This window comes from Macrobrachium rosenbergii, chromosome 57, assembly GCF_040412425.1.
Source record: "Macrobrachium rosenbergii isolate ZJJX-2024 chromosome 57, ASM4041242v1, whole genome shotgun sequence".
Lineage (NCBI taxonomy): Eukaryota > Metazoa > Arthropoda > Malacostraca > Decapoda > Palaemonidae > Macrobrachium > Macrobrachium rosenbergii.
Window position 1 is genome coordinate 10457895 of NC_089797.1, and position 15000 is coordinate 10472894.

Sequence of the window (15000 nt, forward strand, 5' to 3'; positions counted from 1 at the left end):
TGCTTTCCTGTTGATCTCTCTCTCTCTCTCTCTCTCTCTCTCTCTCTCTCTCTCTCTCTCTCTCTCTCTCTCTCTCTCGAATCTTAACGTCATTTACGAACAGACCGAGTTCAGTGACGCACGCGAGTAATTAACAGTAAATTCGTCACTTTTGTTTTCCATAACAGTTTCTGAGGCATTCAGTAGTATCAAGCCGCGACACCTCTCTCTCTCTCTCTCTCTCTCTCTCTCTCTCTCTCTCTCTCTCTCTCTCTCTCTCTCTCTCTCTCTCTACGTGTTGGTGAATATAGTCTGGAAATTCCTTCACACAATCTCTTTGAACCCTTCTGTTTCTCTCTCTCTCTCTCTCTCTCTCTCTCTCTCTCTTGTGTTATCCATCTGCCCTTTCCCACCGAGAGGGCGAGAGAAGAATACAAGAAGAGAAAGACTCTTTTGTCCTTAAACTCTTTCCCATTCCTCTCCTTCTCCTCCTCCTCCCCCCCACACACAATTCTCCTTCCTGTTCTTCTCATTCCTTTCGTTCAAAACGAAGAGACTAAAGATAATTGTGTCTGTTGTCTGTTCCTGCTCCTGTTAACGGTAATCGATCGTTGCTGCTTTTCATCAGGTTTTTTTTTTTTTTTTTTGTTTTCCTAAACATTGGTTTTGGGATGAGGGGTGTTTCTTGTTGTCGAAGATTCTAGATGATCTCTTCAGGAGTTTGCCTAATCACGCACACACATACACACTCTATGATATATATATATATATATATATATATATATATATATATATATATATATATAAATTATATATATAAATATATATATGTATATATATATATATATATATATATATATATATATATATATATATATATATATATATATATATATATATATATAAGTTAAATATTAATTATATCTTAGTTTAACCAGACCACTGAGCTGATTAACAGCTCTCCTAGAGAGGGCTGGCGAAGGATTAGATTTATTTTACGCGGCTAAGAACCAACTGGTTACCTGGCAACGGGACCTACAGCTTATTGTGGAATCCGAACCACATTACGACGAGAAATGAATTTCTATCACCAGAAATAAATTCCTCTAATTCTTCAGTGGCCGGTCGGAGAGTCGAACGCTGGGGGTAACAGTGTATATATATATGTATAACCGAGAGCTCTACATACCACTTACCAGTGAAGAACTATATATATATATATATATATATATATATATATATATATATATATATATATATATATGTATATATATATATATATATATATATACATACATACATAAACACACAGTTTGTAAGAATAAATACATTCACATGGTGTTCATTTTCGGTGTATTTTATCTTCAAGCCGGCCCCGAATAAAATTTCCTTTCCACTCGAAATAATTTAATGAATCTTCATAAGTAAGAACCCCATTTAAAACTGATTAATAAAGATTATAATTAAAACGCCTCTCGACATAAGTGTTTTCGTAACAATACTGAACAGAAAGAAGTTCATTTGCCAGCTCGTCTATCTTTTATCGATCACGGACGGTCCTAAAAACAGCTTGATGAAAATTACATTTAAAGGACCTTGAAATGTGAGAGTCTGCTGTGCTTATAAACCTTACCCCCAGACTCTCTCTCTCTCTCTCTCTCTCTCTCTCTCTCTCTCTCTCTCTCTCTCTCTCTCTCTCTCTCTCTCTCTCTCCTTTCGTATGGGTGAATATAGTTTGGAAATTCCTTCACATAGCTCTTTGACTCCTTATGTTCTCTCTCTCTCTCTCTCTCTCTCTCTCTCTCTCTCTCTCTCTCTCTCTCTCTCTCTCTCTCCTTTCGTATGGGTGAATATAGTTTGAAATTCCTTCACATAGCTCTTTGACTCTTATGTTCTCTCTCTCTCTCTCTCTCTCTCTCTCTCTCTCTCTCTCTCTCTCTCTCTCTCTCTCTCGTATAATATAATCTGAAATTCCTTCATACAGTCTCTCTGAATGCTTCTGTTCTTCCTACCCTCTCTCTCTCTCTCTCTCTCTCTCTCTCTCTCTCTCTCTCTCTCTCTCTCTCTCTCTCTCTCTCTCTCTCTCTCCTTCCGTATGGTTGAATATAGTCTGGAATTCCTTCACAGAATCTCTTTGAGTCCTTATGCTCTTATCTCTCTCTCTCTCTCTCTCTCTCTCTCTCTCTCTCTCTCTCTCTCTCTCTCTCTCTCTCTCTCTCTGAGGTCAAGCAACAATCCCGTGCGCAAACAAGAAGCAATTCTTGCATTGTGACGTGAGCAGAGCCCCGGGGCATCCCGTATACCCCCTCCAGACTTAAGTTTGTCCTCGAGGTCATGCTCTGAAAGGTCGAGACTGATGACGTCACAAGTTAGATTGCAAATCTCCTCGAACTCATCCCTCTCCCTCTCCCTCCCTCTGTAGCTCCCTCCATCCTTCCTCCCTACTCCCTACTCCCTACTCCCCGATTTTATTCACCAGCTGACCTGTACTTGGGTGACCCCACAAAGTTCAAGTAATCATGTTTACTTGTGTGTGGCTGGTTCATATTCACACACTCTGATATTCTACAAGCAGGAATACTTAAATTTCCACACACATGCAAGCACATGCAAGCATTTTCACACACATGCAAGCATGAGTACTTAGAGCTTCCACATACTTGCATGCACATACAAGTAGGGGATCTTTAGGCTTCCATATACATGAAAGCATTTGCAAGCATGAATACTTAGACTTCCATATACTTACATGCACATACAAGTAAGGGATCTTTAGGCTTCCATATACATAAAAGCATTTGCAAGCATGAATACTTAGACTTCCAAATACTTACTGTACATGCTCATGCAAGTAGATCTTTAGGCTTCCATATACATACAAGCACATGCAAGCATGAATACTGAGACTTCCACATACTTCCATGCACATACAAGTAAGGGATCTTTAGGCTTCCATATACATACAAGCACATGCAAGCATGAATACTGAGACTTCCACATACTTCCATGCACATACTGTACAAGTAAGGGATCTTTAGGCTTCCATATACATACAAGCACTTGCAAGCATGAATACTGAGACTTCCACATACTTACATGCACATACTGTACAAGTAAGGGATCTTTAGGCTTCCATATACATAGAAGCACATGCAAGCATGAATACTTAGAGCTTCCACATACTTACATGCACATACAAGTATGGATCTTTAGGCTTCCATATACATGCAAGCATCAATACTTAGACTTCCACATACTTAAATGCACATACAAGTAGGGATCTTTAGGCTTCCATATACATACAAGCACATGCAAGCATGAATACTTAGAGCTTCCACACACTTACATGCACATACAAGTAGGGATCTTTAGGTTTCCATATACATACAAGCATGAATACCTAGACTTAGAAACGCATCATACAAGCATGAATACTAAGACTTCCATATACAAGCGCAAACAAGTATGAATACTTAAACTTCCATACACAAACAACCACATACAAGCAGTAATACTTAGACTTCCATACACATAAAATCACATACAAGTACGCATACTTAGACTTCCATAAACATACATGCAGGCACAGGCATGAATACTTGGACTTCCATACACATACAAGAACATACAAGCATGAATACACAGACTGCCATACACATACCTCTACACATCTACAAGGCTTCTTGCCTTTACAAGCATTAAAGTTACTCAACCGCATTTTTGTATTAAGTAATATTCTGTTCATAATTAAATATTCAGGGCCTTAATGATGTTTTGTAACTGTTTAAGTAACTGTAGTGCTGTAACTGGTTATTCTTCGGATTTTGAATATAATAATAATAATAATAATAATAATAATAATAATAATAATAATAATAATAATAATAATAATAATAATAATATGTAGGCTATGTATGTTTGTATGTTAATATATATATATATATATATGTTATATATATATATATATATATATATATATATATATATATATATATATATATATATATATATATATATATAAAATAAAGTGTGTTTATTGATACGTAAAAACAATATCTCAAATGTAAAGCTCTAAGTCTTATTTTCTTTTTATTTCAGTGAACAGAAAGGACGAAGCCTCCGTCATCCGATCAGAATTCCCTGGAAAAATACCGGTAAGTTGGAACCACACTTTTGCCAGTAAAAAATATCATCTGTTTTTAAGTGTTCAGCGCATGCGCGATTAATGCACGTCAACAAATCTTTCATTTTTAAATAAATCTCTTCCCTTCCGTGTGGGGCTACCACCTCCTTCATCTCAAGGTTCTTAACCTTTCCTTTTTTTTTTCTTATCTCTCCTTTCCCATTCTTTGTAAACAAACAACTTAAAAAACTCAGGTTTGAGTTTTCCTTCTTGCTATCCATTTGACCATCTTGCATCCCTTCCCGTTTCCCCCCTCCCTTCTCAGACTTCCCTGTTTTAAAATTCACCCTAGAAATTCCCGCAGTGATTCAGTCAAGCAAAATATTAAGAATTTTCTCAACCATCCCATGTTGCATTTCAAATGTGCCTGCTACAAGCAACTCTCCCCCGTAGGGGGTTAGTGCCGTCAGTGCACCTCATGCGGTGCACTGTAGGCATTACTTAAGGTTCTGTGCAGCCTGCCTTCGGCCCCTAGCTGCAACCCCTTTCGTTCCTTTTACTGCACCTCCTTTCATATTCTTTTTCTTCCATCTTACTTTCCACCCTCTCCTAACAATTGCCATAGTGCAACTGCGAGGTTATCCTCAGGTTACTGTCAATTTCCGTTTCAGTGCTGAATGACCTCATTGGTCCCAATACTTGGCTTTTGGTCTAAATTGTATATTCAATTCGGTACAAGCATCTCTTCTGTTTCAAAGCTTCTGCAAGACTTCTGCTGTCTTCCTTGCATCACTTACACTATCTTTAACCTCTTTTTTAATTTTTCACTGTTATTTAGCTTTTCTTTTCGAATTTCTTTTGAACTGCCACTTACATATCATTCCTCTAGCCATACTAACAAGTAAAATTATACCAGCCGTGCAAGCAGACATCGCTTGCATCTCATTTCCTTTGATGTTCAAAGTCTTTGTACAGATGTTACATACAAAGAAATCTTCTTCCATGTTTAAATCTCCAACTCTCTTCTCTTATCAGTCTTCTTGCCATCCGTCTCTCCCGATTCACAAATCATCTTTGTACCAGTCACATTTCTTGTTTGTTATTTGTATGTTACATATTTTTTTTAATTTACTTTTTAGCTTGTTTTTCTGAACTGTGGTGCAATGTTCACTGAGCTTGCCTTGTTATGTTATATAGCAAGACATTTTTTATATTTATATATGTATGTATATATATATATATATATATATATATATATATATATATATATATATATATATATTGTGTGTGTCTGTAACTGAATCACGAAAATATGGAACGTGATGAATATATATAAGTAAAGACAAAATCCACGAAGGAAAGGGAGACAGTGGAGCACTGCAAGGCCTTTCGACTTCATGTCCTTTACTTAGCTAGGTAAAGGACAAGAAGTCGAAAGGCCATGCATATATATATATATATATATATATATATATATATATATATATATATATATATATATATATATATATATAATGTTTATCCTCGTAATTGGGTTTATTATCTTTAGATAACGCGAAGCAAATGTATTTGCTTGCAAGTTAACCGTACTTCGTCAATCGAATATTTATATTTTCCTTTAAATGTTAGCCAAATTCACAAAAACGATCCGTAACAGACATTTTCAACAAACAATTAAATGTATCCTTCTTCCCACCGGCATACAGTAAAACATTCTAGGCTTCAGAGGCGTAACAGAGAACTAATTGTGTACCCGGCAGCATTACCTAACGTTCCAGCTGCCCTAACCAGAGGACCCAGTAGCCCCTAAAGTGAATTGGGCAGGACAGCAAGAGGCCCCAAACATGGTGGCGCCTGGTTTGATAACCACAATACACAGTTACATCATCTGTCAAACTTAGAGCCTTTCGTCAGCACATAATTTGTTTTCGCAATTTGCAAGAGGACAATGCGTTTATCAACAGTTTTGTTATTTTATTATTATTATTATTATTATTATTATTATTATTATTATTATTGTGCAACCTTTACTAGGAAAGGAAGCCTAAAATATCAACAGTTATATTATTATTATTATTATTATTATTATTATTATTATTATTGTACAACCTTTACTAGGAAAGAAAGCCTAAAATATCAAGTTTTATTATTATTATTATTATTATTATTATTATTATTATTATTATTATTATGATTATTATACAAACTTTCATAGGAAAGGAAGACTAAAATATCAACAGTTATATTATTATTATTATTATTATTATTATTATTATTATTATTATTATTATTATTATTATTATTATTATTATTATTATTATTATTCTTACGCAAACTTTGCTTGGAAAGGAAGCCTAAAATATCATTAACTCAAGTTCGATGGAGAAACGAGAGAGTTGAGAATAACAAATAAATATAGATGGAACAACAGACGTAAACATTATATGCTAGCCAGTACGGGCGAGGATGAACTTGTGCAATTGCCAAGAACTGACCTCTTTAAAGAGAAGTTTTTTTTCTGATGTCCGCATACACAAGCACGCGCACACACAATACATACACAATCATACATACATACATATATATATATGTATGTATATATACATATGTGTATATGTATATTAATTTCCTTAGCTGCCTTTCTGCGTCTGTTTGTGTGTATGTATTTATGTAAATATGTATATGTACAGAATATATATATATATATATATATATATATATATATATATATATATATATATATATATATATATTATATATATATATATATGTGTGTGTGTGTGTGTGTGTGTGTGTGTGTGTGTCTGTCTGTCTGTTACATAAAAAAGGTCAAATGAGTCAATACACTGAGGAACTGTTTTGCACTAACGTTTTGCACAAGAGTTGATAATCGATTCAGACCCAGTTGATGAACGCGTCAGTGAATACATTTGTTTTCTCTAGAACACACTAGAACGACTACCAACTCAAGTTTTGGTGAAATTAAAAGAAAAAAAAAAGAGTTTTCGTTACTAAACAGTTATGTAATAGGCTTTGGTCCGCAATGTACTGGTCAACTGAAGATTGCGTAATGTAGTTTTTTTTTTTTTTTTTTTTTGGTCCTGTGTGGCTGAACTTGTCCCAACGAAGGTCTTACGTGGTCCTGATATTTGGCCAAGGTCTTGCATTCATTTAGTGACTAGAAAATCTGGCCACTGTTGAATTCTGTATTACATAAGACTCAGTTGCAATGAAGTTTATCATCCTTCATTTCTGTCCACGAAAGTGTACTACATACGTAGTGTTAAAAGTTGTAATTTTTTTTTTATTTATCTCGTTAGAGGGACCAGATTTGAATAATCTGTATTACATAGAATTCAGTTATAATGAGGTTTATCTGCATTCAATTCTAGCCTCGGAAAGATACACACGTTTTAAAACTGTAATTATTTTTTTTTATATATCTCATCAGAAAAAACAGATTTGTTACATCGCTGTTAAATTTTGTATTACATAAGATCAATTACAGTGAAGTTTATCATCATTTAGTTCTAGACAAGAAAGTGTTTACTCATTGTGTTAAAAACTGTAGTTTTTTTTTATCTTTTCAGAGAGAACAGATACGTTACAAAATCTGTCTGCTATTAAATTTTGTATTGCATAAAATTTCACTTATAATGAAGTCTTATCATTATCATTCACTTCTGTCCACGATAGTATACTACATACCTTGTGTTGAAAATTTTTTTTATTTATCTCGTTAGAGGGACCAGATTTGAATAATCTGTATTACATAAAAATCAGTTATAATGAGGTTTATCATCATTCAATTCTAGCCACGGCAATGTGTAACACGTTGTGTTGGAAATGTGTACACGTTGTGTTAAAAACTGTAATTATTTCTTATGTTTATTTATCTCAGCAGAGAGAACAGATTTTTTTTTTCTTTACAAAATCTGCCTATTATTAAATTTTGTATTACATAAAGTTTCATTACAGTGAAGTTTATCATCGTTCGATGCTAAACACGGAAGTGTGTACACCTTATTTTAAAACTGTAATTATTTATCATGTTTTGTTGATCTCGTTAGAGGGACCAGAGTTGACTAAATTCTGTCTAACGTAAAATTCAGTTATAATGAAGTTTATCATCATTCATTTCTCTCCACGAAAATGTTAAAAAAATTATTTTCATGTTTATTTATAAGGGAAGTTTATCATCATTCATTTCTCTCCACGAAAATGTTAAAAACTGTAATTATTTATCATGTTTATTTATCTCGTTAGAGGGACCAGATTTGAATAAATTTTTTTTTACATAAAATTCAGTAATAATGAAGTTTATCATCATTCACTTCTCTCCACCAGTACACTCCTTATGTTGAAAACTGTATATAATCATATTTTTGTTTATTTATCTCGTTACAGGGACCAGATTTGACTAAATTCTATATTACGTAAAACTCGGTTACAATGAAGTTTATCACCGTCCGGTTCTAACCGCGAAAGTGTAAACACCTTGCGTTAAAAACTGTAATTATTTATTGTTCCGTTTATTTATCTCGTCACAAAGAACAGATTCGCTGGCCACAATTTCAGTGATGTTTGTGAAAGTCCTTGCAGTTTTAATCTTATCTGGTGATAGGCGGATTTTGATAGTATTTATAATTTTTTTTTTCTATTTTTAAGCAACTGCGTTGTACAGTGAGATTATAGAACTTGTGCACCGTTATTTTTGAGTGTTTTATCATATTTTTCTGTTTAATGATATTAATGATGTGATGACGATACACTTTTACGTTTATGAGTTGACATTATATTTAACTGATTGTCATAACGTTTTTGTTCTCCAGTTTTACAGCAAGTAGAACTTTAGTCCCATATAAGCTATCGGATTGCTGTACATTCAAACAAGTAGCTGTAGCTCTCTCTCTCTCTCTCTCTCTCTCTCTCTCTCTCTCTCTCTCTCTCTCTCTCTCTCTCTCTCTCTCTCACACACACACAAGCGCAAGCGCATATGACATTTTGCTCTATATTTGTACAGTAATTAGCACTTTAGTCCCATATAAGCTGTCCGAATACTTTCAAATAAGTGGCTTTACTCTCTCTCTCTCTCTCTCTCTCTCTCTCTCTCTCTCTCTCTCTCTCTCTCTCTCTCTCTCTCTCACGATTTTGCTCTGTAGTTGTACATTAATTAGAACTAGTCGCATATAAGCTATCAGATTACATTCAAACAAGTGTCTCTCTCTCTCTCTCTCTCTCTCTCTCTCTCTCTCTCTCTCTCTCACTCACACACACACACACACACACACACACACACACACACACACACACGTTGTTCAAGAATTAGAACTTTACTCGCAAGTAAACTGTCAGATTACATTCAAACAAGTGGCTGTACCTCTCTCTCATATACAAGCACGAAAATTCAGAAATCTGTCAGATCTGCTAAGGTAGTACTAAGCATCCTTCGTCCCAGTAAAGTACCTCAGGGGGTGTCAGGTGTCTGGCGAGAGCCGTCATGGGCTGTAAAGAGGCCCGAAATCCCAATTACAAGAGCGAGTTTAAATCCTGCGTCTTCCTGTTTTCGGGGACGGGAGGCAATCCTGACCCCTCCCGCAATCGTGGGGTTTATCAGTTTATGCAAGCCTTCGCCAATTGGACTTTCCTGCCTGGCCAATCACCGAATGCATTCATGGCGCATCGGCCGGGGAACTCGCTCGTTTTTGGCAGAGTGCCAGGAATTATGTCACATCTCGCTCTGTTTACTACTGAAGCTATTATTACTACTACTACTACTACTACTACTACTGTCACCAGCGCTACTAGTACTACTACTATTTTTCGTGACACAAAAGACGGAGCGAATGCGGAGTCAGCCATCCTAGACCTACGTTTTTTGGCAAATTATTAAAAAAAAAAAAACATGCAGGGGGAATATGACCTAACCAGACTGACCTTACCTAACCTAACGTCCAACGCCGTGCCCGTGAATGGGAATGAGGAGGTGGCGGGGGGAATCGCTCCCCTGGGCCCCCAAAATAAGTCGTGACCCCTCACTCTGCAATCTACACCAAACGAGAAAAATCCTAATAAACTGGATGAAAAACAGTTACCTTCACGAGTAGTGATTCCTCGTGATGATATATCTCCACAAAGTTTGATATAAATATCGGTTTTTGCTTTTGTTTATTTGTAGGTTACCATTTCGACCCCGTTTTAAATGAACGGGTTTCACAGATCATTTTTAAGTTCTCTTGGAAGTTCGTGGCCTTTCTGTGAAAATTACTTGAAACTGTAAATTTTATCCTAAATTGTCGAACTTATATCCGGTTTGTCCCCGCTCTCCTTAGTCCGTTTTGGTCATAAGTCAGTCTTAGGGCAGTGTCACATGATCGATTTAAATTTTATATATGAATACCTGAATGCCCGTAGGGGGTTAGCGCCGGCAGTTCACCTCACACGGTGTACTGTAGGCATTACTTCCCGTTCTTTGCAGCGTCCCTTGGGCCCCTATCTGCAACCCCTTTCATCCCTCTTGCCGTACCTCCGTTCACATTCCCTTTCATCCATCATACTTTCCACCCTCACCGAACAGTTGATTCAACATTAGCTTCAGAGCTGAACGACCTCGTAGGTCTTAGAGATTGGCCTTTGGCCTAAATTTTGCATTCCAACTCAATTCAATAACTGAGTGCTTTCGTTATCTGATATGTTTTTAAAGTCTTCATTCAAGCTCTTGGCACGCTGCCTTCGATGCTTAAGGTCATACATTAGGGCACAGAAAATATAGAATAGACTATAGAATTTAGGCCAAAGGCCAAGCGCTGGGACCTATGAGGTCATTCAGCGCTGAAACGAAAATTGACAGTAGAAAGGTTTGAAAGACAACAAGGGGAAAACCTCGCAGTTGCACTGAATCAATTGTCAGGAGAGGGTGGAAAGTAAGATGGAAGAAAGAGAATATGAAGAGAGTTACAGTAAAAGGAATGAAACGGGTTGCAGGTAGGGGCCTAAAAAAGGAACGCTGCAAAGAGCCTTACGTGGTGCCTACAGCGCAACGCACGAGGTGCACTGACGGCACACTACTTCCCTACTGGATATACTTGGGTATACATCGTCCTTGCATACTTTTTTTTTTCTTCATGCCACACTGCCTTCAGTGCTTAAGGTCATACATTGCGGCATAAATTATTCTTGCATACTTGAGAGAAGAAGCCTTGGGGGCGCTGTTTATGGTAAGCAACATAAGAACGGACTCGTTTCCTCGTATCAACTACGCGTTGAGATTGGGACTTCTCGAGGCCTTAAGACAATGTAGCGCGGACTCATTATAATTCTGCTGGTCCTTCTTCCAAGCGTTTTGGGGCGGGGGTGGAGGGGGGCGGGAAGGCCGGCTCATTTGGGAGTTAAATACACAAACATTCTGATGTTTAAGGAAGCATCGGAGGTGAATTTTAATGATGTTTGGGTTTAAATTTGTACGCGAATATACATCAACTTACCAGTTGTTATTATTATTATTATTATTATTATTATTATTATTATTATTATTATTATTATTATTATTATTATTATTATTTAGTGATGTTTGGGATGAGATTCGTACACGAATATGCACCAACTAAATTATTATTATTATTATTATTATTATTATTATTATTATTATTATTATTATTATTATTATTATTTTAGTGATGTTTGGGTCGAGATTCGTACACGAATTTACACCAAGTAACCAATAATAACAATAATATAATAATAATAATAATATTATTAACAATAGTAATAATAACCAATTATTATTATTATAATAACCAATTATTATTATTATTATTATTATTATTATTATTATTATCATCATCATCATCAAGGAAACGGTGTGCACTGACTGAACCAACAAGTAACAAAACCCTTTTGAAGATGACGGATCCCCCAAAGGCAACGCAGCTGAAAAAATAAAATCTGCACGGTGCCTGCTTTCAGGCACAAGCAGTGCTGATTACCACCAAGATTACTGCTTCCTGCTTCCTCTGTGCCACATTATACGGTAGCTGAATGCCACTGTAAGTATTGTCCGTTCGCAGGGAGAGCTACAATGGGCACTGTTGGAAAGCATTCGTCTGTCACGTATACGAATTTATTCGTGACGTAAGCTGACATGCTCAGTCACTGATTCCCGTAGGTATGACTCGAGGTTTCTTCGCGGCGTCCCGTCGGCCCCTAGCTGCAACCCCTTTCATTTCTCTCGCTGCGTCTGTGTTCATATTCTCTTTCTTCCACCTTACTTCCCACTCTCTCCTAACATTATTAGTTTCGTAGTGCAAACTGCGAGGTTTTCCTCCTGTTACACCTGCAGAACCTTTTTTTACTCCTGGTATCCTTTTCGGTGATGAAGGTCTCGGAGGTCCCAGCGCTTGGCCTCCGGCCTAAATTTTGTATTTCATTCCATTTTATCTTTTATCTTAAAATCCATGAATACATGTGAGGTAATTTGTTTGTTTGGTGTTTTATATGTTGTAATTTAATTTATTTCCTGTTTTCCTCTTTATTTTACATATGGACATTTTATTCTTTGGAATATTCGCTCATTTTGAATAATAATCATAATCATCATCATCATAAATGATTAGTTAAATGTATATTCGTGTACGAATCCCACACCAAAAACCATTAATAATAATAATAATAATAATAATAATAATAATAATAATAATAATAACCGATTCCTTACTTTGAGTCATCATCACCACCATCATCATAACCGTTTCCTTGATTTTGAATAATAATAATAATAATAATAATAATAATAATAATAATAATAATATTTATTTTTTAATGTGTAGCAACAACATAACCTATGGGTATTGTAATCCACGATTAGATTTGCTGCCATTCAGCCCTATAATTATAAGCATTACAGAACGACGGTGCATCAGTCCGATTTTCACTAATGTACGTAGCTTCCTCAGAGGGTAGAAACGTCCCTTCCCAACCATCTCTTATATTCCCTTCATTTACGACAACTGAAATGCGTTAAACTTCTCGGTTGCTCCTTCAACGCCAAGTGCCATTTTGCTCATTCACAGAGTTCTCTACAAGAAATTTGCAAAAGGTAAAGAAGTTCAGATTCACGATAGAACGGGAGGTAGAAGTTTGGGCCTATTAACCGCAGAAGTCACACGTTTGAAAGGAAAATTCATAGATGTTTCATCAGTGGAAAGCAATTGGCAACGCTGAAGGTAATTTGGTGACTCGCTTTTTGACATACCAAGGAAGAAAAGGCTTATCGCGACCAGCAAAAGGCAGACGTTCATGTGGTCATGAATCAAAGGCTTCTCGGGGCCATGAAAATGAAAGCTTTTGTGCACCTATGAGAGAAACGACTATAACAGTAAAAACAAAGGCCTTCTGTGGCCTTCAAACAAAAGCCACTAGTAATCTAAATCAAAGGGCGTAAGTGACATACAGCAGACTCTAGATAGCTTCAGAAGCAAAAGGCCTATCTGAATGTGAAACGAGAGTCCTCAAGGAACAAGTCTGAAGCCTTTAACTACAGACAAAAGTCCTTAAGTAGCCTAGAGGAAAAGGTCGAATTGGGCGGATAATTATCTTTATTGTTTCAGAAATGTTCCGATTACAAGAAGTTCAAGGGCGATGAGATTTGCATAACCAAAAAAAAAAAAAAACGCAGAATATAGCAGCTTCATATAACCCTTAGTGCAAAACTGTATACATCCTATTTCACTTCAAGTACCATGTGACCCATAGATTCCCCCTCTTCCCCCCCACCCCCGCGTTGCACGACGATTCCAACAAACAACAAAGGACAACCTCCTGACCCACAGTTGAGAGTCCTTCCCAGAATAGGGACGAAGAGCAGGGTAGCAACAGACATCGGTAGAGAGAGTCCTTGGGATCCTTCATCCGCTGGCTCCATTGGCGTCCTCCGGAGTACCTCAGGGAACCGACAGGGGCCAAGGCTACTCGCCGGTAACCCGAAGGATGGACGTACCCGAGTACACGTGAGTCTGTGAGTCACTGAACTCCAAACACGTGCCTCGTCTTCGTTGCTACTCCAGATGTGTTTATTCATCTGCGTTCCTCTCGTAATTATCTCCATCTGCATCCGGTGGTGTTGAAACGATTCCAATCTTTAATCTGTATAATTAGTTCACTGCGTAAAACCATAAAAACTTTATATATCTAACCCCTCTCCCCTCCCCGTAGGGGGGTAGGGCCGTCAGGTGCACCTCACGCGGTGAACCGTAGACATTTGAAGGTTCTTTCCAGCGTCCCTTCGGCCCCTAGCTGCAACCCCTTCATTCCCTATACTGTACCTTTGTTCCAATTCTCTTTCTTCCATCTTACTTTCCACCCTCTCCTAACGATTGTTTCATGGGGCAACTGCGAGGTTTTCCTCCTGTTACTCCTTTAAAACCTTTTTACTCCTAATCTTTTCAGCGCTGAATGGCCACCTAAGTCCCATTGTTTGGAGTTTGACCTAAATTTCATATTCCATTCGATTTTATATATTCCCTAACACCAACAAAAACAACTCGTTTTTACATTCATAATCGACGCGTTTCAATCTCCTTCAGAATTACATTATTTACACAAAGCATTCTTCTTCTTTAAATAAACCTAGACTTTATATTTGCGTATCTTTACATTTGCTATGCATTTGTACTCTTATTACCCTTTGTTGTAGCTGGGTAGGGTCGAAGGTTGGCATTGCCAGGTCTATTTTGGGCACGCAGCCTGTCAACTTAATGATATTCTATTTAGTGTACCATCTGAATCGTTACGTGTCGACCTTATTTTAGCAGGGTAAAATAGTCTCTCTTTCTCAACGTGTGTGGCGGTTCCTTTGTCTCTGTTTGTATGTCAATCTCTCTCTCTCTCTCTCTCTCTCTCTC

The 15000-nt window shown here is 36.9% G+C and overlaps 1 protein-coding gene across 2 annotated transcripts in view; it reads left to right on the plus strand.

Moving 5' to 3' along the window:
- The window catches only part of LOC136837086 (microtubule-associated proteins 1A/1B light chain 3C-like), a 66908-nt gene that overhangs the window by 30153 nt on the left and 21755 nt on the right, over nt 1–15000 (plus strand). For both annotated transcript variants that reach the window (XM_067101695.1, XM_067101696.1), the window contains exon 2: nt 4078–4133. In XM_067101695.1, coding sequence (XP_066957796.1) covers nt 4078–4133 — 56 coding nt within the window. The remainder of the gene's footprint in view (nt 1–4077; nt 4134–15000) is intronic.